Here is a 27,278-nt window from a genome sequence, read left to right on the forward strand (position 1 = left end):
ATAAAGGACAGAAGCAAGTTGAGTCAGAATTAAAAACAGTTTAATTTTTAGCACTGACCACAAAGCTAGGTATTTTCAAAAAAGGGGGCATGAAATTGCACCCACCTGTGCATCTAAATCAGGGGTCTCCAACCCCTGGTCGCTGGACTGGCGCCAGGCCACGGCATGCCAGAAACTGGGCCACACAGACAAGAAAAGTCCCATCCGCGGGATGCAGGCAGCACACAAAACCACGCACCCTCCAGTCTGCGGAAAAACCTCTCTCTGTGGAATGGGTCCCCGGTGCCCATTGGGGGCCTCTGATCTAATTGCACACACAGCACCCTCCACCCGGCTTACTGTACTGAATGCTTTTGCTCAGAAATGTAACAAATTATCTGAGTTTGGGCAAGACCGTACAACCCAAACCAGACAAGGCTAGCCATGGTTGACATTAACTAAGCTTACAAGGTAGTGTGAATGCACGTGGGTTTGTTAATCTAAAGGTAAAGGTAAAGGTTCCCCCGCACATGCGTGCTAGTCGTTTCTGACTCTAGGGGCTGGTGCTCATCTCCGTTTCAAAGCTGAAGAGCCAGCGCTTGTCCGAGGACGTCTCCGTGGTCATGTGGCCGGCATGACTGGATGCCCAAGGCACACGGAACACTGTTACCTTCCCACCGGAGTGGTCCCTATTTTTCTACTTGTATTTTTTATGTGCTTTCGAACTGCTAAGTTGGCAGAAGCTGGGATGAGTAACAGGCGCTCACTCTGTTATGCGGCACTCGGGATTCAACCCGCCAAACTGCCAACCTTCTCATCGACAAGCTCAGCATCCTAACCCAGTGGGAAATGTGATTTGTACACTGCCAGGCAGTTTTGAGCCGGGGTTGCCTGTACTGCTTCTCTGCTTCTGATGTATTGATAGATGAAACTTAACTAATTCAGCCAATAATTGCTGGTTTTTTTGTTTTGTTTTTTAAACCCAGCAGGAAAAGTATCATATCTTACATTTCCCCCCCCCCATGAAAATAGAGTCCTTGGGCCTTCTTTTATGGGACAGGTATTTACAGTTGTGGGAGCCTCTAGCATTGCACTTGTAACACTTCTGGAACGTGAGCTACTTTGGCTGCTAGTGTGCTTCTGGGTCCAATTCAGAGTGTTGGTTATCATCTTTAAAGTACCCTACTAGTACCGCTTTATAAAGCCTTAGTAAGACTAAGTAGTAAGACTAAGACTAGAATACTGCATCCAGTTTTGCTCAACGTATTATTACAAAGATGTGGAGACTTTGGAAAGAGTGCAGAAAAGAACAGCAAAAAGGATTAGGGCGTTGGAGGCTAAACATACGAAGAACAGTCGCAGGAATTGGGTTTGTCTCGTCTAGTAAAAAGAAGGATGAGGGGTGACACGATAGCAGTCTTTCAGTATTTGAGGGGCTGCCACAATGAAGAGGGGGGGTCAGCCTATTTTCCAAAGCACCAGAAGGCAGGACAAGATACAATGGGTGGAAACGAATCAAGCAGAGAATCTACCTAAAAGTAAAGAGAAATTTCTTGACAGTGAGGACAATTAACCAGTGGAACGACTTGCCTCCAGACGTTGTGGGTGCTCCATCACTGGAGACTTTTAAGAAGAGACTGGACAGCCACCGGTCTGGAATGGTATAGGGGGTTGCACTAGAACAGGAGTAGGCAACCTGAGCCAGCAGGAATTCTGGGAGTTGAAGTCCATGAGTTATAAAAGAGCCAAGGTTGCCTACCCCTGCAGTAGAAGACCTCCAAGGTCCCTTCCAACTCCGTTATTCAGTTATTCATGGCATGGGAGCAGGTTACTGTCTCATCCTAATTCCTTCGACCCATCCCTCCTGGGCACGCAGGGAGGGCATACTATGTACCCCATGGGTTAAAGAAGTCCAAATGTTGGGGTGCAAGAAGAGACCCTTCTTTGGACACCCTCACCCTTTGGAATAGAGCAGGGGTGTTAAACTCAATTTCATTGAGGGCCGCATTAGCATTGCCGTTGCCCTCAAGGGGCCGGGTGGGTGTGGCCTGGGTGGGCGTGGCTAGAGTGTGTATGGCCTACTGGGTGGGCGTGGCCAGCTCTACATCGTTCGCATCAAGGGTGCCTATGGGGGGGCCTGGGCAGGAGTGGGACAGATCTGAGGGTCTCTGGCAGAAGGAGGGTCTCTGGGCCAGGGCCAAGGCAGCGGGGGCCGTTCCCTCACTGTTTCCAGGATGGCTTCGCGGGCCTCATGAAACCACTTCGCGGGCCGGATCCGGCCCCCGGGCCTTGTGTTTGACATGTCTGGAATAGATGGTCCTTGGAGATTTATATATGAGTGTGTGTGTGTTTGTTTTTACGGAAAATCGCCATGACTCAACTAGGATTATCCTGTATACAGTAGCTAGCAATGTAACTGTTCTAAATGAATAATTGTTGCCTGTTTTCACTGCAGGCACACAAAGTTGGCAACTGTGTTGGGGAAAGCCTGGTTGGAGAATGGAAAATCGGCATCACCTTCTTTTGTTTTTCCTGGGAGGTGTTCCAGCAAAGGTAATATAACATCCAGTTACTGGTCCATGGAGAAATGGAAGTGAAACCTCAGATGTTAGGCAATTTCTCTTTCCCCAGAATGACACAGACAGGTTCAATATGTTGGGCTTTTGGGTAAACCTGCCCTGCAATAAACAGGTGATATTCTATTTTATATGTTTGGGGGCCCCAAAAGGGAAGAATGGTATGGAAAAAGAAAAGGCCCCCACTTACATACAGTTCAGGAAACTTTGCCAGAGAGGAAGATGCATCTTAGTGAGTTGCCAACATGATGTTGAATGTCTCACTGAAATATTTACATTTATGTTACATTGATAAATAAAATTTCTTTATCAATTGTTTTCTGTTTTATTCTTTTTCCCTTGATGAAATTCATTCCTTCATTGCTTTATAGCATAAAATTTGGGACAGAATATAACAGCATTCTCCTTCCCTCCCTCCCTCCCTCCCTCCCTCCCTCCCTCCCTCCCTCCCTCCCTCCCTCTCTCTCTCATATCTATCTATCTATCTATCTATCTATCTATCTATCTATCTATCTATCTATCTATCTATCTATCTATCTAAGATGGTTAGGGAACGTGAGGCTAAAACATACAGTATAAGGAACAGCTGCTGGAATTGGGTATGTCTAGTTAATGAAGAGAAGGGTGAGGGGGGAACATGATAGCAGTCTTCCAATATCTCAGGGGTTGCCCCAAAGAAGAGGGAGTCAAGCTATTCTCCAAAGGCCCTGAAGGCAGGAGAAGGAGCAATGGATGGAAACTCATCAAGAAGAGAAGCAACCTAGAACTAAGGAGCAACTTCCTGACAGTTAGAACAACTAACCAGTGGAACCACCTGCCTCCAGAAGCGGTGAATGCTCCAACACTGGAAGTTTTTAAGAAGAGACTGGACAGCCGTTTGTCTGAAATGGTATAGAGTTTCCTGCCTTAGCAGGGGGTTGGACTAGATGACCTCCAAGGTCCCTTCCAACTTCTTCTTCTTCTTCTTCTTCTTCTTCTTCTTCTTCTTCTTCTTCTTCTTCTTCTTCTTCTTCTTCTTCTTCTTCTTCTTCTTCCTCTTCTTCTTCTTCTTCTTCTTATTATTATTATTATTATTATTATTATTATTATTATCATTATTATCATTATTATCATTATTATTATTATTATCTAGCTATCTACATCTATCATCCATATATCCATCTACCTATCATCTGTAATCTTAAATCAGTCAGAGTAAAGCTGGAAAGGACCTTGAAGGTCTTCCAGTCTAACCCCCTGCTCAAGCAGGAGACCCTATGCCATTCCAGACAAGTGGGTGTCCAGTCTTCTCTTGAAAACCTCCAGTGATGAAGCACCCACAACTTCTGAAGGCAAGCCATTTCACTGGTTAATTGTCCTTGCAGTTAGGAAGTTTCTCCTTAATTCCAGGTTGCTTCTCTCTTTGGTCAGTTTCCATCCATTATTTCATGTCTTGCTTTGGAAAATAAGTTGAACCCCCCTCTTCTTTGTGGCAGCCCCTCAAATATTGGAGTACTGCTATTATGTCACCCGTAGTCCTTTCCACTAGACTATCCATGCCCAATTACTGCAACCGTTCTTCATATGTTTTTTTGTGTCCAGGCCTTTAATCATCATGGTTGCTCTTCTCTGCACCTTTTCCAAAGTCTCCACATCTTTTTTGTAATGTGGTCACCAAAACTAGATGCAGCATTACAGGTCTTACTAAAGTTTTATAAAGCAATACTGATCTATCTATCTTCTATATTTTATCATCTACCTTCTATTTATCTATATCGTCTGTATCCTCTTTCTCTGCCTACAGTATTTGTCCATCCATCCATGGTTCTTAGGAGGATAAAACCTGGTGAAGAAGCCGTGGGCTCCATCTTGAGTTCTTTGGAGAAAAGGCAAGGTAGTTCTATAAACCAGCAGATGAAAAACTCCAAGTGGCTCCAATGCTCCTTTTGGAGTGACACAACACACTTTGGCCGGAAGAGCAGTCTCAGAGGTGTCTGCAGGAATAGGGGGAGGTTGTTTAAAAAATGAAGATAGTGGGCAGAACCATCGAAGCTCCACCCCTTTTTATGTGCACCACAGCAGATGTTAAAAGGGGGGAGGATTCAGTTGTTGACTTGTGCTATACATCTTTATTTATTCTTTTTTTTTTTGACTCCCTCCCTGTGGACAATCAGAGAAATTCCCATTCCAGCTCATCTGCTGGGATTTAATTCCCTTGTGTACTGTACCTACTTCATCCCCTGTATCAATCAGAATAGAACTGGAAGGGACCTTGGAGATCTTCTAGTCCAACCCCCTGCTCAAACAGGAGACCCTATACCCTTTCAGACAAATGGCCATCCAATCTCTACTTAAAAGCTTACAATGACGGAACACCCACAACTTCTGAAGGCAAAGCTGTTGCACCGGTTGATTGTCCTCACCGTTAGGAAGTTTTTCCTTAATTCCAGGTTGCTTCTCTCCTTGATCAGTTTCCATCCGTTGTTTCTTGTCTTGTCTTCTGGTGCTTTGGAGAATAGTTTGACCCCCTCTTTTTTGTGGCAGCCCCTCAAATACTGGAATCCTGCTATCCTGTCCTCCCTCGTCCTTCTTTTCTCTAGACTGGCCAAACCCAAATCCTGCAATCGTTCTTCATATGTATTAGTCTCCGGGCCTTTAATCATCTTAGTTGCTCTTCTTTGCACTTTTCCCAAAGTCTCAAAACACGCTTTCATTCACTATCACACTCATAGACCTACGTTGTTTACAGCAGTCTGAAAGTAAAGATCTGATCTCAAGAGGTCTGTTCATAAATATTTTTTTCTGTATTTTTATCATCACCTTTTCCTCCAGGGCAACCCATAAGTTGCTGCAGTCCATTTTGCACCGTTTCCCCACCCCAATCCAGGGCCTTGCAGGTGCCTCAGACTACAATTCCCATCAACCCAATAAGAGATGCTGGATTGCCTTGTGGGTGCTCCATCACCGGAGGCTTTGAAGCAGAGACAGGACAGTCACTTGTCTGAAATGATACACAGGTAGGCCTCAACTTCCAACCACAATTGAGTCCAAACAACTAATTGTGTTGTGCTAAGTGAGAAATTAGTTAAGCGAGTTTTGCCTCGTTTTACAACTTTTCTTGCCACATTGGTGAAGCGAATTCCTGCCGCTGCTAGTAACCCAGTTGTCAGATGAATCTGACTCCCCCATTGACTAACGTCATCAGAAGGTTGCAGAAGGGGATCATATGACGCAGCGACCCTGCAACCGTCATAAATGTGAGTCGGTTGCCAAACATCCGAATGTAAGTCACGTGACCACGGACGGGGCTGCGGCAACGTGTGAACCACAGTCCCTTTTTTTCCAGTGCCGTGGTCACCAAGGGAGCTGTTGTAAGTCGAGGACTACCTTGTAGACACTCCTGCTTGGGCAAGGTGTTGGACTAGGTGACCTCCAAGGTCCCTTCCAACTCTGTTCTTGTATGTTCTAGAGAGTTTGCTCCAAATCCGTAACCGCTAGACAACGTTGCCTCCTCCTCCTCCTCCTCCTCCTCCTCCTTCCCGCTTCTAATCGCCCTTCAGGCACCGCCAGCCAAACCCGTGCCAAAAGCTGGCTTTTTGCGAGGGAGGGCAAACTGGCCCCAAGTAAAGCAAGCGGAAGTAGCAGCAGGGTTTCTCCGCAGCCAGAAGAAAACTTTGTGTGTGTGTGTGTGTGTGTGTGTGTGTGTGTGTGAGAGAGAGAGAGAGAGAGAGAGAGAGAGAGAGAGAGAGAGAGAGAGAGAGAGAGAGAGAGAGAGAGAGAGAGATGGGGACGGGCTGTTGGGGGGGGCAATCCTCTCTCTGGGACGTTGGCTGCTGACGTCTCGCCTTCCTCCTTCGCTTCCCCTGTAAAGAATTCCAAGTGCGTCTCCACCATCCCAGGAAAAGCGAATTCCGCCTGGGAGGGGGCAAGGGGGAAATGACAGTCCCCGGCCTCTCTTGGATCAGCCCCAGAACTCGGAAGGCACCGCAGACCACCGGTCGCCTCTGGCCGCCTGGCGACTCCTCCGCTCCCCGCTCGCCGCTTCAAACCCCGATCCCGAGACTTTGGCGAGTTGGCGGAGAAGTTGGCGCAGCGGCTCCGGCGCTTGCTGGCTCCCGACCTCCCTGCTTCCCCATCCACGCCCCGAGCCACGCCGGGCGTGGGCTGCCTTCTCCGGCCCCAGGAACACCTGCTAACCGGGAAGAGACCGGGACCTAGCGAAGATCGGCAGCCCCGACGCTTCGGCCAACTTCGAAGTCTCCGGCTTCCCTTCTTGCTGACCCCCAGCCCCGCTGGAGAGATCGCGGGAGACTTAGAAGGAAGGACCGCGTCGATCTTGGCAGCATCAGGAAAGAAGGAGAGGACCCCCCCCTTTTTTTTTTTTAGCCAGCTCCGACACCCCCTGGCCGATTGCCACCCCAACCGGCGAGGGGCCTAAGCGGGCATCCTGGGCTGGGCACCTTCTTGTCCGCACCAGAACATGAGTGTCAAGTTGGAGGTTGCCTTGGCCGTTTGCTTAATGCTGGCGCTTCAAGGTAAGTGTCTGGGTCTTCTTGCAAATTGCCTGGAACCTTCCAGATTTGGTCTTGCAAATTGCCTGGAGCCTTCCAGAGTTTGGGGCAATGTGGACTGGAGTTCCCAGGACCCTTTGCTGCAGTTCGGAAAGTTTTTCCCCTGTCTGCCACCCACCTGAGTCGCTCAGCATCCTTTTGGGTAGCAATGCCACTCCTAAGCAAAGTCTTCCAATTTATGCCAGGCCAGCTCGGTCCTGGCCGGAGCTGCGAATGGAGAAGGTCTGGATTTCAAGAACTTTTGTGGCCAGTCAAGGTGCAAAACCTCATCAGCCGCTCACTTAGTGCCTTGCTGAGGGCATTTTCCTAAAGTGTGCCTTCTATTTTTTGGTGATAGCTTGACTTAAATGCACACCCAGGAGTCAAATTACTATATATATTCCAAGGATGGTCAACCTTGGCAACTTTAAGACATGTGGACTTCAACTCCCAGAATTCCAGTCAGCAACTGGCTGGGCAAGTCTGGGAGTTGAAGTCCACAAGTTTTAAAAGTTGCCAAGGTTGGACAGCCTTGCTATATGCCCTCAGTGAGATTCCTAGATAAAATCAGTGACTAACGAGTCAATATATTTGTCTTTCCTAATTGTTGCTCATGCTTTTATGAATCTACAGTCCTGGGATTTGTTCACAAATTCATGAATAAGTCCACTTGTAGAGACTCACTTTGCCCAAAGAAGAGACCAAGGTAATCATTGGCATACTTGTTTAAGCATAAAAAACAGAGAACAGTTTAGTCACTCAATCTGACTAAAAGAATTTTGCTTTCAAGGCTTCTCTCAGAGCAAGACAGAATTTTGGAGAAAACCATAATGTATGGTATGTGGTCATCTGACCACTATTATTTATGGGGAATTGGGAACAGTCTCAAGGCTGGTGGTCTTCTCCTACTTCCCTTCAATCCCAGGAAAAGATCTCAGAAAAGAATTTGCCATTCAGATCTTCAGAATCTTCTCAAGAACGTCTTCATCCACCCAAATTTTTCTGCCCGCAAATGGGGTTGAGAACTTTGGAAGTCTTCTTATGTCCTGGTTCTACCTGGAACCTTGGAGAGATGTTTATCAATGAGAAGAGTCCACTATCATAGGACGATGAAAGATCTGCTATGGAAGGGAGCTTCCATATGAGAGCAACTGGGGAATCCAGGTTCCAAGTCCAGCTTGTGGCATTTGCTGTTTGCCCTGATGCTGAAATTCTGTTTTTGAGTTTGAAAATTCTGCTATATGCAAACACAAAGTTGGAAGGACCTAGATTTGGCTTGATAGGAGACCAATGCAGTGAAACTCAAAAATTAAAGGATGCTGTCACTTGATATTTGGACTGGGATGAATTTTACTTTTGATGTGGTGTGCTTTTCTTTTCTAACATTCTGCAAAAGAAAGCAAGGATTTCTGGTTTGTTTTTTGTTGCTGCTGTTGTTGCACACCCAAAACCTCCTTTCCTTTACTCTTTCTCCCCCCCAAAAAAAAAGATACTATCTATTGCTGTTCACCCGAACTTCGTCTTTTCAGTTCATATGAAATTTTCTCTGTCTGTCATCCTATTCCTTCCGTTGGTTCCTGAAGAAGGTTGGGTTAACTGAGTTGACTGCCACATTTTGCTGTTCAAAAAATACATGCCACTCAAACAGAATGATTAATCCCAAAATAAGAGTTGGAATTTCTTGTCTTAACTGTGTTGTTCTGGGCCAAACTATTTAACTCCTTCTCCTAATATTGTGCCTTTCTGGAGGCATCACCTGCTGTGCAAGTTCTTAGGCTGGTTGGGCCAGCAATAGAGATGAAGATGTTGTCTCTCTAGTCCTAATTCATTTTGCTAGGTTGGTGATATGGCTATAAAATCATATATCAATTTTATATATGATATATTATATTACATTACATTACGTTACGTTATACTACATTACACTACACTACACTACATTACATTATCAGATATAATAGCCAGTTTGTTCTAGTGGTTAAAGCATCAGAATAGGAACCAGGAGATGGTGAGTTCTAGTCCGGCCTTAGCCATGAAAGCCAGCTGGGTGACTTTAAGCCAATCACTTCTCTCTCAGTCCAACCCACACCTTACAGGGTTGTTATTATGGGGAAAATTGGATGAAGAAGGTAAGGGAGAAAGGGGGAGAGAGAGAGAGAGAGGGACATTGTCAAGACACAGAAGAATCCCTGTTAATGTACCATATGAATGTTTTTCCCTTCATATGTATACTGGGGATAAAATCCACATGCAGAGGTAGGTGTGTCTAGAGGGTGCCCAGAACCGTATTTCCAAAGTTCCCTTGTGCTTTTCATATGTCCCTCATCACCATGCTGGCCACATAGTTGACCTTAGGTCAATACTTTGTGGATCCACTTGAGAAACCCTAAATCAGGGGTCTTCACACTTGGCCCTTTTATGACTTATGTTCAACTCCCAGAATTCCTCAGCCAGGGTGCCTGGCTGAGGAATTCTGGGAGTTGAAGTACACAAGTCATAAAAGGGCCAAGTTTGAAGACCCCTGCCCTAAATCTTGGCCACTACTTTGCAGTGCAGATCAGCTTTGACGCCACAACATCCAGCTATTGAAGCAACCCATTTCCTAAGTCTGCATAATCCATCGAAACTTGAATAGGTTGGGTGCACCAAATATGCTCACCACAAGACAGCCAAACCAAGGTGAGACTTCAATAGTTGGTTGTGCGCATGGGAACACCAAATTCCTCAGTGGAAGATGACGGGGCCAAGATATGGCAGGGACAGTAAATATATTAGTAATGACTCACAGCTGAATTTCTACATGATAAATCATTAACATGTGATGGTTCACAACCAGAATTTGCAGATAAACTTCTCTGGAAAGCTGCTTTGAAGTCAGGAAGAAAATAGGTCTCTGAAAGTTATACTGGGATGACTCATTCAGATATGAAATTAACAAGCTTGAGTATCAATATGCTCCATATATGTCTGGATCATTCATAATGTTGTTGGAAAAGGATTTGCTTGAGAAGTTTAAGTTTAAGTTTATTAGATTTATATACCGCCCTTTCCCCATAGGACTCAGGGCGGTTTACAAGGTGTTTAAAAACATCAATACAATAAAAAAATAAAAAAAATAAGAAATAATTAAATTTGATCCATGAAAAAATATAAAAACCCCAATTAAAAACTCTCAGCCTGGGCCGGAGAGCTCAAAGAGCCAGGTCTTCAGGTTCCGGTGAAATGAACGAAGGTCGGGGGCAGTCCTAAGCTCCATGGGCAGCTGGTTCCAGAGGGCAGGCGCACCCACAGAGAAGGCCCTCCCCCTGGGTGTTATCCAGCGGCAATCTTTTACCGGTGGCACCCTGAGAAGACCCTCCCTGTGAGAGCACACAGGATGAAGGGAGCTTGATGCCGGCAGCAGGAGTTTCCTCAAATATCCCGGACCCAAGCCATTTAGGGCTTTATAGGTCATCACCAGCACCTTGAATCTCACCCGGAAGGCAACCAGAAGCCAATGCAGCTCGCGGAGTAGAGGTGTTACATGGGAGTATCGGGAAACCCCCATCACAACCCGCGCAGCTGCATTCTGCACCAGCTGAAGCCTCCGAGTGGTCCTCAAGGGCAGCCCCATGTAGAGAGCGTTGCAGTAGTCTAACCGGGAGGTCACGAGCGCATGAGTGACTGTGTGTAGGGCATCTCAGTCCAGGTAGGGTCGCAACTGGTGCACCAGGCGAACCTGGGCAAAAGCCCCTCTGGTCACGGCTCCTATGTGATCTTCAAAATTGAGCCGTGAATCCAGGAGGACGCCCAAGGATGATATTTGTCAAGCTTGACATCTTTGTGTCCACACATCTTACAGTTGTCAAGCTTGAGAAAAAGTGCTGAAGGGGAGCCTTCTCTGGTTCATGAGCTCCTGGAAAGAACTTCTCCGCATCAAAAACGTGGAGTAAGACACAAGCGAGACCACATTTAAGTGGGCTGGTAACAATCTGCCTAACCGTTTTGGATCGCAGTCTGTGGACATGCATGTTGCCTTTTAAGGTGGAAAGTTGGATGAATCCAGAGCAGAAAAGCTGCTTCCTTTGGCTGGGATGGGGTGAGGGTCTAGATGCAGCCTATAGTTGAACTGCTCCAGAGTTCAGTCTGGTTTCCTTTAGAGACAGAACTATTTAAAAAATGCTGTCAACTTAATTGGCTGGGATTTCTATAGGGATGGTTCCAATTAGAATCCTCCCCCCCCACCACCACCCCGTCCATTTTTGGATGCCAAGGGGAATAGAGCGGGCCGTGTACAAGGCAATGCCTTGAGATACCACTAGATGGCAATTCCTCCTAGAAACATTTTTCCAGATGTTGCGTTGAGGAGAGTTGGAGGGGAAACCCTAAGGAGACCAGCATCTCCTCAATCAGGCTGTGGTTTGTTCACCATTAATGTCTGCAGGACAAAGCTCAAATTTATTTTCTTCCCAGTCCCTGATCAGATCAGAAGCATTGAAATGTTTGTTTCTTCTAAGGAATTTTGGTTGATGTGCTCTGATTTTAACGAACTAATTAACCATTCATTCAATCATTCATTCAATGATTAACTCAAGGCACTGAACACACATATTTCTTCCTCTTCCTGTTTTCTTCATAACAACAACCCTTTGAGATAGGTTGGGCTGAGAGAAAGTGAATGGCCCAAAGTCACCCAGATGGTTTTCATGCCTAAGGTGGGACTAGAACTCACCGTCTCCTGGTGATTGGCCCAAAGTCACCCAGATGGTTTTCATGCCTAAGGTGGGACTAGAACTCACCATCTCCTGGTGATTGGCCCAAAGTCACCCAGATGGTTTTCATGCCTAAGGTGGGACTAGATCTCACCATCTCCTGGTGAATGGCCCAAAGTCACCCAGATGGTTTTCACGCCTAAGGTGGGACTAGATCTCACCATCTCCTAGTGATTGGCCCAAAGTCACCCAGATGGTTTTCATGCCTAAGACGGGACTAGAACTCACCGTCTCCTGGTGATTGGCCCAAAGTCACCCAGATGGTTTTCACACCTAAGGTGGGACTAGATCTCACCATCTCCTAGTGATTGGCCCAAAGTCACCCAGATGGTTTTCATGCCTAAGACGGGACTAGAATTCACTGTCTCCTGGTGATCGACCCAAAGTCACTCAGATGGTTTTCATGTCTAAGGCAGGAGTAGAATCCACCTCCTCCTTGCATTTTAACCATTGGTTTGTGGTTAGCTTTAACAATGGTTGTCTGAGCAAACCAGCTTGGAATCACAGTTATTTCTTTTTCCTGAAGTGAGTTTCTTTGACTCACATACTGGTGTATGTGTGGAACTGAGCACTAGCCCTTCATAACAGCAAAAGCTTTCCAGGATTTCAGGTGGAAGAAAAACCAATTTTTTCCCCCTGTAGCCTGATTAACTCCCCATTGCATTCAGCTTGGATTCAGTGAGATGGCTATTTAAAGTTTTATTATGATTTAGTCCATTTATATCCCATATTTCTGTCCAGAGGGCATTTGAGGATGGAGAACAGATAGCCTTGGCTGGGCTTTTCTTCATTTGGAAATAAGGCAATAAAGTCTGTTCGTTTGAAGATCAGCCATAAGCTCTTTCCAACTTGTGTGGTCAATTCACACAACCGCTATGTTCAGTTTGTCCATCTGGCATTTAATTGTGCAATTCATTAGAGGGGGGGGGAAAGGAATTTGCAAAAAAATAAAATAAATAAAAATCTGCCTCAGACCATACAAAAGCAACCCATCCTCAATAACCAGAAGCCATGGAAGAGCTTTGTTTATATAAAGATGGTTTGTGGGCTTCAGTTCAATCAAAGAAAAATGATTTTGCCAAAGGTTTGATCTGCTGTGCTGTAACTAAAAAGGTTTCCTTGCAAACAGATTCTTTAGTCATAACATGAACATTTTATGCATCATAACCATTAACAGAGTCTGCCCACAGCAGTTGTAGGTTGTGACGGTCATAAAACAGGTCAGTCAACAAACCCAATTTTATAAGCTTAAGGGGACCAATCCTTCACTATGGGCGCGGTTTTGCTGAAAACTGGAAGGAATTGCCAGTTTTTGGCAAAACTGTCCTAAAACACACTCGGGTGATTGCAGGTATGGTAAATAGGTACTCCATGTCTGGAAATGTTATGAATAGGAAGGATAGACAGCCTTCAAAAGTAGTTTAATCAGGTTTCCCACTTTGCAAAGGATTGCGCCAAATTAATGTTTCTCAAGCTTGGCAACTTTTACGATGTGTGGACTTCAACTCCCAGAATTCCCCAGCTAGCTGTGCACAGGGGGCAGGGATGAAAAACATGTAATGCGGCCACAGCATTAGAAAAGCAAAGTGTATTATATCACAAATACTGTCTTGTGGGCATGAGCAAACCCACCAGTTACTGTTTCATATCCATATCTAGTAAGGGGCCATTTTGGTCTAGCGGTTAAGCCACCAGGTGAAAAACAAGAGGCAGTGAGTTCTATCTAGTCCTGCTTTAGCCAGGAACACCAGCTGGGTGATTTTGGGCCAATCACCAGGAGACAGTGAGTTCTAGTTCTGCCTTAGACACATAAGAAAAGGTGGGTGACTTTGGACCAATCACCAGGAGACGGTGAGATCTAGTCCTGCCTTAGGCACAAAAGGTGGCTGGGTGACTTTGGACCAATCACCAGGAGATGGTGAGTTCTAGTCCTGCCCTAGGCACAAAAGGTGGCTGGGTGACTTTGGACCAATCACCGGGCGGCGATGAGTTCTAGTCCTGCCTTAGACAGGAAAGCCAGCTGGGTGACCTTCGACTAGTCACTCTGTCTCAACCCAACTCACCTCCCAGGATTGTTGTAGGGAAAATAGGAGGAGGAAGGTGTGTTGGTTGGATATTTTTGCCACCTTGAGTTATTTATAAGCCTTGGTGGAGCAGTGGGCTAATGCCTCCTTAAGTAACACCAGCTGCCTGCAATTAGTGCAGGTTCGCATCCCACCAGGCTCAAGGTTGACTCAGCCTTCCATCCTTCCGAGGTAGGTAAAATGAGGACCCAGATTGTTGGGGGCAATTAAGCTGACTTTGTAATAATGCCGCTTGGGGGGGGCGAAAGCCCTAATAAGCAGGCATATACATAGAATGAAGGCTACTGCTAAGCTTGTAAACCGCCCTGAGTCTTCGGAGAAGGGCGGGATATAAATGGAATTAAAATAAAAAAAATTAATAAAAAAAATAATAAAGGTAGGTTACCATCAAATAAACCAATAAATAAATGGGACGTGGATGGGGGGGGGCGCACCAGGAGAGAAACCATATGAAACCCCACTTAGACTAACGTGTTTTTTAATGTTTTTGCACAACCCATTTGTATTCTCCTTACTTATTTATTCATCTGCTAGGCAAAGAGAGAGAGAGAGAGAGATTGAGGGAGAGAGAGAGAGAGAGAGAGAGAGAGAGAGAGATTGAGGGAGAGAGAGAGAGAGAGAGAGAGAGAGATTGAGGGAGAGAGAGAGAGAGAGAGAGAGAGAGAAGTAGCCATTTGCCAGCTCATATTATGATCTGCAAATGCCACTTCGCATAAGCACATGTTGACTGAGAAAGCCTTTGCTGAAACAGGAGACTGAGCCAACGAGAACAGGATTAGGCAGCGGCAGGATGAATCACCCAAAGATATTTTCATATGGGACCAGATCTCCGATGCAGCTTTTCCTTTTTTTCCCTTTTTTTTTTACTACAACGAAAAGACAAGATATCAAAGTCATGTCAGACGGGCTGGATGATTCAAAGCCCATAAGATATTTTTATCCCTACTCTTAGCCCAAAGGCACACACAATAACATACGTATAAGCTGTGAAACCGAGGCAGGCTTACAGTGTGAAATACACATGGCGTGAAATGAAGAAGGAACTCGGGGGAGGAAAGGGAGGAAAAACAAACAAATGGAGGTGCCTGTTGTTGAAAGTTAAATAGGCAGCTAAAAACTACATTCAGTAAAAGGAAGACCCCAGCAGTGCTGGATGTATCAAGTTATTGGAGATAAAATCAGTGTTTGCTTCGGAAATATTCATTAAAGAGCTTTTCATAGGCATGGGTCTTCTAGGAACGGCTCTATCATGTTTGCCTTTGTGGCGAAGTCATTGTGCAGCATGACTATTTTTGTAATTCAGTGCTGAGAGAGATACTTGTAAGGTAGAGGGGTGAGATTCAGAGAGTTCCCTAAACCTGCACTTAGATTTTATTGAACGGTGTTGCCGACAACTGGTGTAGGTTGAACTGCTGAGGTTTGAAATTATGGAAAGGGACCGTTTTCGAATTCACTCTCATCTTGGGCAATTTACGAAATGGCTCTGAACCTGCCACTTTTAGCTCAGCCTAAATTGCTAGATTGCTGTTTCAGGGAAAATATAGTAACTCTCTCCTTGTGGACCTTCAGAAGATGTAGGTTAGAAGTCGATGGATGGATGAATGGATGGATGGATGGATGGATGGATGGATGGGTTGGACCGTATTGTATTGGATTGGATTATATAAACCTTTACATTCCCACCCCTTTCCCAAACCATCTTAATTCTCTTTATCTGTTTGCTGCTCCAGAATGTTTTACTTCAGACATTTTTATAAGAGTTAAGGGTCCATATGAGAACTGCAGAGGCATCCAGAATAGCTTCACTGAGGACATTTCCAAATGGAAATGTCGCCTTAAAGATTGTGAAGCACAAATGTCATTTTCCAGGCTGCAGTCTTGAGTCTAATATGCCTTTCAAAAATGGCAGGTTTTTTTTAACACGAGAGAAACATGCAGCGGTTAATCGTCTTAACTGTCCTGGATTAAACCAGTGTTATTTTGATGAAGTTTAAGAGTCATAAAACAGGTCTGATTTTACGCGTGTCCCGCGTTCCTTTTGAGAGTACAATTGCTAATGGATCAGTCCAAGCCTCGGGGGAATGGCTTTGAATGGCTCTCAGCACAGAGTGGGGTGGAAACCAGGCACATTGTTCAGAACAATGGGAAGTGGGAAGTCAAAATGGTGGCTGGCTTAGAATTTCTTATTTTTTTTTCCCTGCAATGGATACAGCCCATCCGTTTCTTCCTCCGCAAAACTTTAGGCAATCCAATTGTACGTTTTGTTTTTCTTTTAATTCCTCTGCTGCCCCTCATGCTGGGCCGAACAACACCCAATTCCCTGATGGAACAAAAGGGACGTGGTTGTGTAGCTAAAGCGGCAAAGCTTTCAGTTGTGCAAATGGGGCTTTGTAATTTCCGAAGCATTTTGTTAAGGGGACAAAAAACAACAAGAGAGTTGAAGCTCTTTGCTGATAATGAAACAATCCCAGGTTCCATTTCCTCTTTTTTTTCTTCTTCTTCTTCTTCTTTTGGTGTATAGGGAATGGAGAAAGCATATGGCCCCAAAGTTTTTGCAGCAATCTGGAGCCAGCTGCCATATGTAAAGGAAATGTATGGGCTTCACTTCTATTTTCAGATCCTGTGCTTTGTCTTCTCCGTTTCCCCATACGTTTCCTTAGATCTTCCTGTGTTTTTCTTAAGTGTGGGAATAACCTTGCCGAGGAAGTGGGGAGCGGGATTTGCAGGATAACGGGAATTGTTCTAGATTGAAAGGTCAAGGTAAATCTGACCCAGGGCTACCTGTTGAGTTTATTTGGTCTCAGATGACTAAGGGTTGCCTTGCATTTCTAGTCTGTATTTGGACCTCCTCCTCCTCCTCCTCCTCCTCCTCCTCCTCCTCCTCCTCCTCCTCCTCCTCCTCCTCCTCCTCCTCCTTCTTCTTCTTCTTCTTCTTCTTCTTCTTCTTCTTCTTCTTCTTCTTCTTCTTCTTCTTCTTCTTCTTCTTCTTTTGCTAATGTTGTTGCTTAAAATAATTTGCTTTCTTGAGTGGAGAAAGAAAAGGAACAGATTTAAAACCAACAGGAAACAATGCTGGATTTAAAAAGGCATTTTCGGTTAAGAGTCATTGCTCAGTTTTGCTTGAAATCCTCTTTCCTTGATTATAAGAGTTGCTTTATGTGTTGTTTGTTAGTTAATTTGTTTATTAGGAGACCCATAGCCCTTTTCCACTCACAAAGAAAATGTGCTCCAGGCAGTTTATAAGCAGTGAGAACAACAATCAAGCCACCCATGTAAATAGGATCCCTTTATAAATTTGCATCAGAAATTTAATAAATTGCACACGCACAATCTGCCTCAACCAAGGTAACACTTTCCAGGTGTGTAGGATTGCTGCCTACAGAAGTTCCATTGGCCAGAGTGACCAGCAACTTTTGGGATGGGGTCTCATTTCTGGACAGAGACAAGCCGGGGAAGGTTGCCTGAGATCGGTTGAAAGCTCATCAAAAAAGAAGAACTGAAAGAGTCAAGCCAGAATTTTGGTAAAAGTAAAGATCAATGAATTACCCGCCATGGATTGCCCCAATCTGGATCCCACAAGAGAATAGGGTTCTTCTCCAAAGTGCAATCCATGTTATTTGGACTCCTACTCAATCTCTGTTCAGAATTGTCTGCAGTAAACCTCTGTTGGACTTCAACTCTCAAAGGTTATAGTCAGTATTCCAGATGTGGTCTGACTAAGGCTTTGTAAAGTGGTACTAATACTTCATCTGATCTGATTCTATCCCTCTATTAAAGCAGCTTAGGATTGCATTGGCATTTTTGGCTGCTGCCGCACACTGTTGGCTCATATTTAAGTGATTGTCCACTAGGACTCCAAGATCCCTCTCCAAGATCCCTCTCCCTATTGAGCCTGGTACCACCTATTGTATACCTGTGTATTTGGTTTTTGAGTGCTGTGAACACCACCTGGGGCCCATTCTGGCTGACGTGTTCTCTGCCATGCCCATATCTGAGCCTCCTGCTTCTTCCAAAAGGGCATCAAGAAATCTGCAATTCATTCTATGCTCCTTGACTTAGGATGAAAGTGTTAAGCTTAGAATCTACAAGGAGCTGAGATCTGCAACCCATTAGCCAGAAGAAAAGAAAGTCATTTTTTTAAAAAAAAATAAAGTACAGTGCACAGATTTTCCTTTATAAAACTTTACATTGATTAGTTTGCATTTCTTTGAACAAGGTATTGTACATGGACCAGCCTATCATCCATTTCCAGCTATAAACGTAAACAATTCTTAAAATATTGGTGGTTCATTCCAGTGAAACTAAAATGTTTTAAGAAGGGAACTATAGCTGCATCTAGTTTTGGTCGCCACATTACAAAAACGATGTTGAAAAAGTGCAAAGAAGAGCAACTAAGATGATTAAAGGCCTGGAGACTAAAACATATGAAGAACAGTTGCAGGATTTGGGAATGGCCAGTCTAGAAAAAAGAAGGGCTGGGGGGGGGACATGATAGCAGTATTCTAGTATTTAAGGGGCTGCCACAAAGAAGAGGAGGGGGTCAACCTCCTGTTCTGTTCCAGCCTATGACCCGCCCTGTTTGAATGTCAGGGACAACCCCTTTTTATAATCAACAGGCTAGAACTAACCCAACCAAATTTATTTACAAAAGTTAAACGAAAAGTTCAAACAAGACTGTTGGCTCTTGAGCAGAAGAAGATATGCATGTAATTTCACATGGGTCAGAAATGTTACTTTTCAGGATGATTAGAAAGCCTAGCATTCTGGATTTCAGCCTAGGCTTGGTGCTGGAGGAATAGCTTTGAAATGAATCACTTTTGCAGATCGTTTTATTTTTATTTTGCATGCTCTGCAGCCTCAGGAGATACGCGATCAGCATGTTGGGACTATCAAAACATTCCACATGTCTTTCTCAGTGAAAAGAAGAATGAGGAGGAATCTTCTAAAATAATTACTCATCAGGATTCTGCCATAGTACTTCGACAAATCTGGGTGGCCAACAAAGAATGGTACATAAGGGTTGTTGTTAAAGGATGTTAAAAGATGCTGGCTTGGTGATTGTCGCCACTGACCAAAAACTGGCCAGTTTGGATGTCCCACGTTCTTCTAGGTTGAAAAAATGGTTAGGACCATCTGATGTTTAAGATGGTTAAAGGCCTGGAGACTAAAACGTATGAAGAATAGTTGCAGGAATTGGGTATGGCTAGTCTAGAGAAAAGAAGGTCTAGGGCTGACATGATAGCAGTGTTCTAATATTTGAGGAGCCGCCACAAAGAAGAGGGGGTCAACCTATTCTCCAAAGCACCAGAAGGCAAGACAAGAAACAATGGATAAAAACTAATCAAGGAGAGAAGCAACCTGGAACTAAGGAGAAATTTCCTAACAGTGAGGACAATTAACCAGTGGAACAGCTTTGCCTTCAAAAGTTGTGGGTGCTCCATCACTGGAGGCTTTCAAAAAGAAACTGGACAACCATTTGTCCGAAATGGTATAGAGTTTCCTGCTTGAGCAGGGAGTTGGACTAGAAGACCTCCAAGGTCCCTTCCAGCTCTATTCTATTCTAAATACATAGAAGTTGTGGGTACTCCATCACTGGAGGTTTTTAAGAAGAGACCAGACAGTCATTTTTCTGGAATGTTATAGGTTCTCCAGCTTGAGCAGGAGGCTGAACTAGAAGACCTTCAAGGTCCCTTCCAGCTATATTCTATTCTATTCTATTCTATTCTATTCTATTCTATTCTATTCTATTCTATTCTATTCTATTCTATTCTATTCTATTCTATTCTATTCTATTCTATTCTATTCTATTCTATTCCATTCCATTCCATTCCATTCCATTCCATTCCATTCTATTCTATTCCATTCCATTCCATTCCATTCCATTCCATTCCATTCCATTCCATTCCAATGACGTTGCCTAGACTAAGTTGTAATTGTGCACTGAAACTTTTTCAACATTGAGATTCAGTAAGTGGAAAAAGCAGCTGTAGTCTTGTTTTAGCTCAAGTCTGAAAAAGGATAATGCTTATCTTTCAGACTAATGAGGATGAGGAAAAAGTAACCATGTCATTATCAATATGGTAGGGGCAGTCATCACTTACCACCTATCTCAATTTTTTAGCAGGTTAAAGAAATCCATAAATCTGAACTTCTACCCCAGGCACATTTCAAATGAGGCTTTGGCTCGCAAACTGGAGAGGTTTGCAGATTGTGGAATTATTTCAGAGCAGAGAATATCTATCAGCCAACAAACCTTTAATTACATGCCCGCAGAGCAATAAACTGATCTCAGGCAGATTTATTTCTGTGTGAATATGCACAGAAGCTGACTGAAAGGATTAAGTAGGGCAACCACTTGGCCCCAGGCAGAAGCATAGGCCAAATGACAAAGGGAACGTGATAACCTGGGGGCATTAGCTTCCAGGCCATGTTTTTCTAACACATCACTTTAAGACTTGTGGACTTCTGCTCCCAGAATTCCCTGGCCAGCATGAACAGCAGGGTTGATTTCCTTTAGGATGGACCATTGGTGGGATTAAAATATGTGAACAACCGGTTCTCTGTGTGGATGCCATTTCCGGAAGTCCATTCTGGGCCCGGGCAAGAAAAAAATAGCTACCGGGTCTGCCGAAGTGGGATGGACTGGTTTGAACTCCTTGCAATCCAAGGGACTCTCAAAAGTCTTTCCCCAATGCCACAGTGTGAAAGCACTGATTCTTCAGCATTCAGACTTCCTTATGATCCAACGGTGCCTGCTCAGAAATAAACTTTGCTGAGTTCAATAAGGCTTCTTTCCAGCAAAGTTGGAAACAAAGTTGAACCCTTTTCTTAGAGTTTTGGTGTTTTTTTTCCCCAGGAGGAGAACTTGTGAGCTTCAGTCCACTCCCTGTGGCTGATCTCTCTCAACTACTGTACAAAGGAGCCAAGGGTAGAATTATAGCAACCACAGGAGTCACGAAGTTGAGGACCAAAATGCCCTTTAAACCAAAAGGCTGGCTTCTGAATGCTGTCTTGTTTGCAAGTCAAGGACGGAGACCACAGTCATGACTTCATAATCATAATCAATCATAATAGTAAAGTTGGAAGGGACCTTGGAGGTCATCTAGTCCAACCCCCTGCTCAGGCAGGAAACCCTATACCATTTCAGACAAATGGCTGTCCAGTCTCTTCTTAAAAACTTCCAGTGTTGGAGCATTCACCGCTTCTGGAGGCAGGTTGTTCCACTGGTTAATTGTTCTCACTGTCAGGAAGTTTCTCCTTAGTTCTAGGTTGCTTCTCTCCTTGACTAGTTTCCATCCATTGCTTCTTGTCCTGCCTTTGGGCGCTTTGGAGAATAGCTTGACTCCCTCTTCTTTGGGGCAGCCCCCGAGATATTGGAACGCTGCTATCATGTTCCCCCTTGTCCTTCTCTTCATTAAACTAGACATATCCAATTCCAGCAACTGTTCTTTATATGTTTTAGCCTCTAGTCCCCTAATCATCTTTGTTGCTCATCTCTGCACTTTCTAGAGTCTCCATGTCTTTTTTACATCATGGTGACCAAAACTGGATGCAGTATTCCAGATGTGGTCTTACCAAGGTATTGTAAAGTGGTATTAACACTTCACGTGATCTTGATTCTATCCCTCTGTTAATGCAGCCTAGCACTGTGTTGGCTTTTTTGGCAGCTGCAGCACACTGCTGGCTCATATTTAAGGGATTGTCCACTAGGACTCCGAGATCCCTCTCACAGAATCTGCTGACAGAATCTGTAATGAATCCCTGTTTCATTCCCAGCCCTTTTAACAGCCAGATCATTGCTTGTGTCCCGAGAGCTTGAAGAATGGCTCTTGATCCCCAAAGTCCACCTCAATTGAAGGGCGCCAGATTGAGGAAGACGGATGCACATTTACTATATGCACAATTCAGTGCTATCCCATCTGGCTGCATAAATCTTAACTCTTAAATGGCACAAACCATTTTCTGAATCTCCTGGTGCCGTCTCAAGGTTTGTGCCCTACCAGTTCAGATAGGGTGGGCATGCTTGTAGCCCCTTCCCCTCAATATTGCTATCTGATGAGAGCTAGGAAGTGTGCCTTTTTTATGCCCTATAGACCCAGCCTCCGCCTGTGTAGCCTTCTGTGAATACAATGTGCAAATTGAGATGTGCTTGTAGCTTGTTCAGCTGGCCAAGCATATTGTGTGAACCAACCACTGTAGTTTGTAATTACAGGTAGTCCTTGACTGATCACAGTTCGTTTAGTGACCATTCAAAGTTAAAACGGCATTGAAAAAGTGACTTACGACCGTTTTTTCACAGTTAGGATTTTTGCAGCATCCCCGTGGTCACATGATCAAAAATTCAGACGCTTGGCAACCATCGCAGCATCCCGGGGGTCAAGTGATCCCCTTTTGAGACTTTTTGAAAAGCAAAGTCCATGGGGAAGCCAGATTCACTTAGCAATCAGGTTCCTAACTTATCAGCTGTAGTGATTCACTTAACAACTGTGGCAAGAAATGCCATAAAATGAAGCAAAGCTCATTTAACAGATGTTTCACTTAACAACATAAAGTTTGGGCTCAGTTGTGGTCCTAAGCTGTTATGGCTTTTGTTAACCTATTTTTGTTAACAGAAGAGAATAACAGAGCTGAAAAGGATCTTGGAGGTCTTCTAGTCCAGAGGTCCCCAACCATTTGGGCACCAGGGATCGGTTCCGTGGAGAGAGGTTTTTCCACAGACCGGAGGGTGTGTGGTTTTGTGTGCTGCCTGCATCCAGTGGATGGGGCTTTGCTTTTTTGTGTGGACTAGTTGCTGGCATGCCGTGGCCCGGTACTGGTCCAAGGACCGGGGTTTGGGGATCCCTGTTCTAGTCCAACCCCCTGCTCAGGCAGGAAACCCTATACCATTTCAGACAAATGGCTGTCCAGTCTCTTCTTAAAAATCTCCAGTGTTGGAGCACCACAACATTTAACCAGTAGAACACCACAGTATTCTACTGGTTAATTGTTTTCACTGTTAGGAAATTTCAGTTCTGTGTTGCTTCTCTCCTTGATTGTTTTCCATCCATTATTTCTTGTCCTGCTTTCAGGTGCTTTGGACACAAGGTTGTCCCCCTCTTCTTTGTGGCAGCCCCTTCAAATAGTGGAAGACTGTCATGTCAGCCCTGCTCCTTCTTTTCATTAAATTGAACATATCCAATTCCTGCAATCATTCTTCATACGTTTTAGCCTCCAGGCCCCTAATCCTCTTTCTTGCTCTTCTCTGCACTCCTTCCCAAGTCTCAACATCTTTTTTATATTATGGTGACCAAAACTGAATGAAATATACCATGTGTGGCCTTATCAAGGGATTATAAAATGTCACTAACACTTCATGTTAACCCAGTTAGCCTTGAGGTGCATGGATTTCAACTGCCAGAATTATCCAGTCAAAGATGGCCGCTGCTCTGAATTCTTGGACTTGAAACCTATGCATCCAGAAGGTGTCCAGCTGATTTATTATGATTTAGTTGTAAGGTGTATGAACACAGTGGCTTATTCAACTCTCCTAAGCAAAGCATAGCTTCATGTAATGTATGAATCCTCTGTGATGTGTGTCTTCTACCTAAAACTTGGGTTGTAATCAGAGCTAGAATACACTCACTGAAATCAAAGGGACTTATAAGGTGCATTCCAAACATGATGCCTTGTCTCCATTGATCTGCTCTTTACCGTATGTTACTAGTCAACTAAACTTCATTTGGTCATGAAGCTGAAAGGGTTGGACCCAACTGAATGGCTGACGGTGATGACGAAGGATGTTATACTTTGATACGTGCTCTTGAGATTGATCCGGTTATCTTGGTTATAGAATTCACCCCCTTTTGGGGTTCCTCAATTCAGGAATCCTAAGCTAACCAGATGGCCTGGATGCAAATCCCTGCCTGCTAAGCCAGCGATGTTCTTAGCAAAAGAAATATTAAAGAAATTTGCTGAGGCTTTCCCTGATCCTCCTGCGCGCGTCGTATGAATACAGCCATGCTGTGTAGAAGTAAATCCACTCTTTTTCACTGAAAGAGGACTGCGTATCTCCAGGAAGAGATTGTTCTGTTCTCCACCTACTATTTTCCTACTACATCATCCCCTTTTACAGGAAAAATAATCTTTCCAAGTCTGAATTTCCCATCACGGTCAACTAGGTTCATGCTCAGAGGCGTGGAAGGAGGAAAGTTGGAAGCCGTTTCTTAATTGATTCATTAGTTCTACTTGTATACTGCTGAATCGATGCCAATTTCCAGGGGTTTATTAAAGGGTTAAAATAAAACCCATCAATTATTAAAACATCCACACTGAGTAAATTTAAATTCAAAATAACCCATCTTTGTGAATAAGAGTTATAAAGCTGAGAAGTAGATGTTGTTGTTGTTAGCTGCGAAGTCGTGTCCGACCCATCGCGACCCTATGGACAAGAGAAGTAGATAGGTAGTACAAAAGCGTAAGAAAACCAATTGCAAACCTAAACATAAACAATTAAATGTTTTGAGGTAATTCAAAGTCAAGTAAAAAAAATGCCAAGGATTAGATTATTCATCAAACAGTTATTGGGAGAGTCTGATTTCAGAGGTTTTGGAGCTGTTAGAAAGAACAGAGGGAGTCCGAATTCTAAGGGGACTTATTTTACCAAAACCGCAGCAGCAACTTGAAAATAGCACCTCACGGCCTTCGTTCCCCTTCACAAAAGTAAAGATTTCTTTTGAGGGTCTCTTCAAAGACTGCTTTCTCACTGTGGATATTTCAGGAAAGAGAAGATACCGTTAAAAGAAGAAGAAACAGGATCTTCAGATGCAACAGATATTTGAAGTTGGGTGGATTATTATTATTTTTTTCTTCCCCAATGGAGTTTCCGAATTATTTTACCTCTCGCGTTTTGCATGCAAAACTGTACCTCCAGAACGTGGGTGTAGTAGGCAGTAGCTTGAGGGCATCTCATAATAACACGAGCTTGTGATACTTGCAGAAAATAAGCAAGGGAGCAGAACCCAGGCAGAGAGAAGAAAGGTGGAGGATGGTGGTATCACAGTACCATGAGGGGGAGCAGTTGCTGGTTGAGGCCATAGTGAAACAGAAGGTGTGTCTCTAGTCAAAAGCTTTGAAGCCTTGCTCTTTTTGTGATGCTGGCTGAAGCAAAACATCCCGTACAAGCTGCTGCATGCCCTCACATCCACACACACACAAACACAAAAAAGTGCCTTCCATTTCCAGATGTGAAAGAAAGCTTTCATCTTGCTTTACCATTTAATTTTTATTTTAACTTGTATATATTGTATTGTTTTAATCTGCCCTGCAAACCACCCTGAGTCCTTCGGGAAAAGGGCGGTATATAAATCGAATTAAATAAATAAATAATAAATAAATATCCCTTCTGCGGGTTCAGTAGTCAGAATTTAGAATAGAATAGAGCCGGAAGGGACCCTGGAGGTCTTCTAGTCCAGCCCCCTGCTCAAGCAGGAGAACCTACATCACCTCAGGCAGATGATTGTCTAGCCTCTTCTTTAAAATCTCCAGTGATGGAGCACCCATGATTTCTGGAGGCAAGCTGTTCCACTGGTTGAGTGTCCTCACTGTCAGGAAGTTTCTCCTTAATTCCAGGTTGCTTCTCTCTTTGGTCAGTTTCCAACCATTGTTTCTCATCCTTCCCTTTGGTGCTTTGGTGAATAACGTGACCCCCTCTTGCCTTGTGGCAGCCCTTCAGATACTGGAAGACTGCTATCATGTCTCCCCTATTTCTTCTTCTCTTTAGATTAGCCAAACCCAAGTCCCGCAGCCGTTCTTTGTACATTTTGGTCTCCAGGCCTTTGATCATCTTAGTTGCTCTTCTCTGAATTTTTTCCAGACTCTCCACATCTTTTTTGTGACATGGTGACCAAAATTGGCTGCAGTATTCGAGGTTACTAGGGCTTTATAAAACGGTATGAGTACTTTGCATGATCTTGATTCTATGCCTCTGTTTATACAACCCAGGACTGTATTAGCTTTTTTGGCTCTGCTGCACACTGCTGGCTCGTAGTCAAGTGTTCTTGCAAAGCAACTTCAAGCCTCCTTAGTCCAGTCCCGCCTCCAACGTGACCCTCCCTTCCCACCCCCAAGAGCCTCTAAGCCCCTTCCCCTCCCCCTTGCAAACGCCAGACCCCGGGAGCGGCAGGAAGCCCCTCCCCCTCACCCAAGTGGCATCTGAGCATAAGCAGAGCACGCCCTGCTACCCACTATCTCTCCCGGCAGCCTGGACAGCGGTACTTGGCAGCCTGGCGCCCCTCTCGTCCACAGAACACGCAGTGGCCCTCGCCAGCCGGCCGCAGCATGGCCGCCCCAAGCCCGGCTCTCCAGCGCGTCTTCCGGGCCCGCCTGGCCGACCGCCGTGCAGGCTGCCAAAAGGTGGGGACTCGGAGTTCCCGCAGTGGTTGTGGTTTCTGGCGTGCTGTTTGCAGAGTCTGGCCTGGAAGAGCTTGTCGTGTGAACGCAGCTCTTGCGTGTATTCCAAAGGGTGGGTGGAAGGAAAAGCCCCTTTGGGCTTCAAAAGGGCGGCTTTGCACCATCTGCATCAGTCGGGGCTGAATTGGGCTTGTGTCGGACACTTGGCAACTGGCATGTAAGTATTTTCCAGCGTATAAGACGAAAAATCTTGAAAATCTTCTCAAAAGTCGGGGGTCGTCTTATACGCCCAGTCGTCTTATACGCCGGAAAATACGGTATGTTTAGGTAATGAGCAAAGATAAACTTCCTCTTGTATTGTCTTGTATTCTAACTATCTCATTTTAGCTGACTGTGGAGCCATTTGCCTTTACTGAAACCTGTCTGTTCATCTGGAATTTCTGTATTCACATTTGGATCAGTTTTCCTTTATCAATCAAAATAGAGCTGGAAGGGACCTTGGAGGCCATCCAGTCCAACCCCCTGCTCAATCAGGAGACCCTATTCCATTTCAGATAAGTGGCTGTCCATTCTCTTCTTAAAAGCCCCCAGTGATGGAGCACCCACAACATCTGAAGGCAAGCCCTAGTTCCCCTGTTGTTCTCAGGGTCAGGAAATTTCTCCTTAGTTCCAGGTTGTTTCTCTCCTTGATGAGTCTCCATCTATTGCTTCTTGTCTTGCCCTCAGGTGCTTTGGAGAATAGGTTGACCCCCTCTTCTTTGTGGCCGCCCCTCAAATATTGGAATGCTGCTATCACGTCAGCCCTAGTCTTCCTTTTCACTAGACTAAAAGGTAAAAGGTAAAGGTTCCCCTGCACATGCGTGCTAGTCGTTTCCGACTCTAGGGGCCGGTGCTCATCTCCGTTTCAAAGCCAAAGAGCCAGCGCTTGTCCGAGGACGTCTCCGTGGTCATGTCTTCTAGTCCAACTCCCTC

General features: G+C 44.7%; 1 protein-coding gene across 1 annotated transcript in view; it reads left to right on the forward strand.

Moving 5' to 3' along the window:
* Positions 1–6,973: 6,973 nt before the first annotated feature.
* The window catches only part of LOC310646116 (vascular endothelial growth factor receptor kdr-like), a 201,589-nt gene continuing 181,284 nt past the window's right edge, over positions 6,974–27,278 (forward strand). Inside the window, exon 1 of the mRNA XM_083372361.1 lies at positions 6,974–7,069. Coding sequence (XP_083228487.1) covers positions 7,015–7,069 — 55 coding nt within the window. The 5' untranslated portion in view covers positions 6,974–7,014. The remainder of the gene's footprint in view (positions 7,070–27,278) is intronic.

Source organism: Vipera ursinii, assembly GCF_947247035.1.
Source record: "Vipera ursinii genome assembly, chromosome: 12".
Lineage (NCBI taxonomy): Eukaryota > Metazoa > Chordata > Lepidosauria > Squamata > Viperidae > Vipera > Vipera ursinii.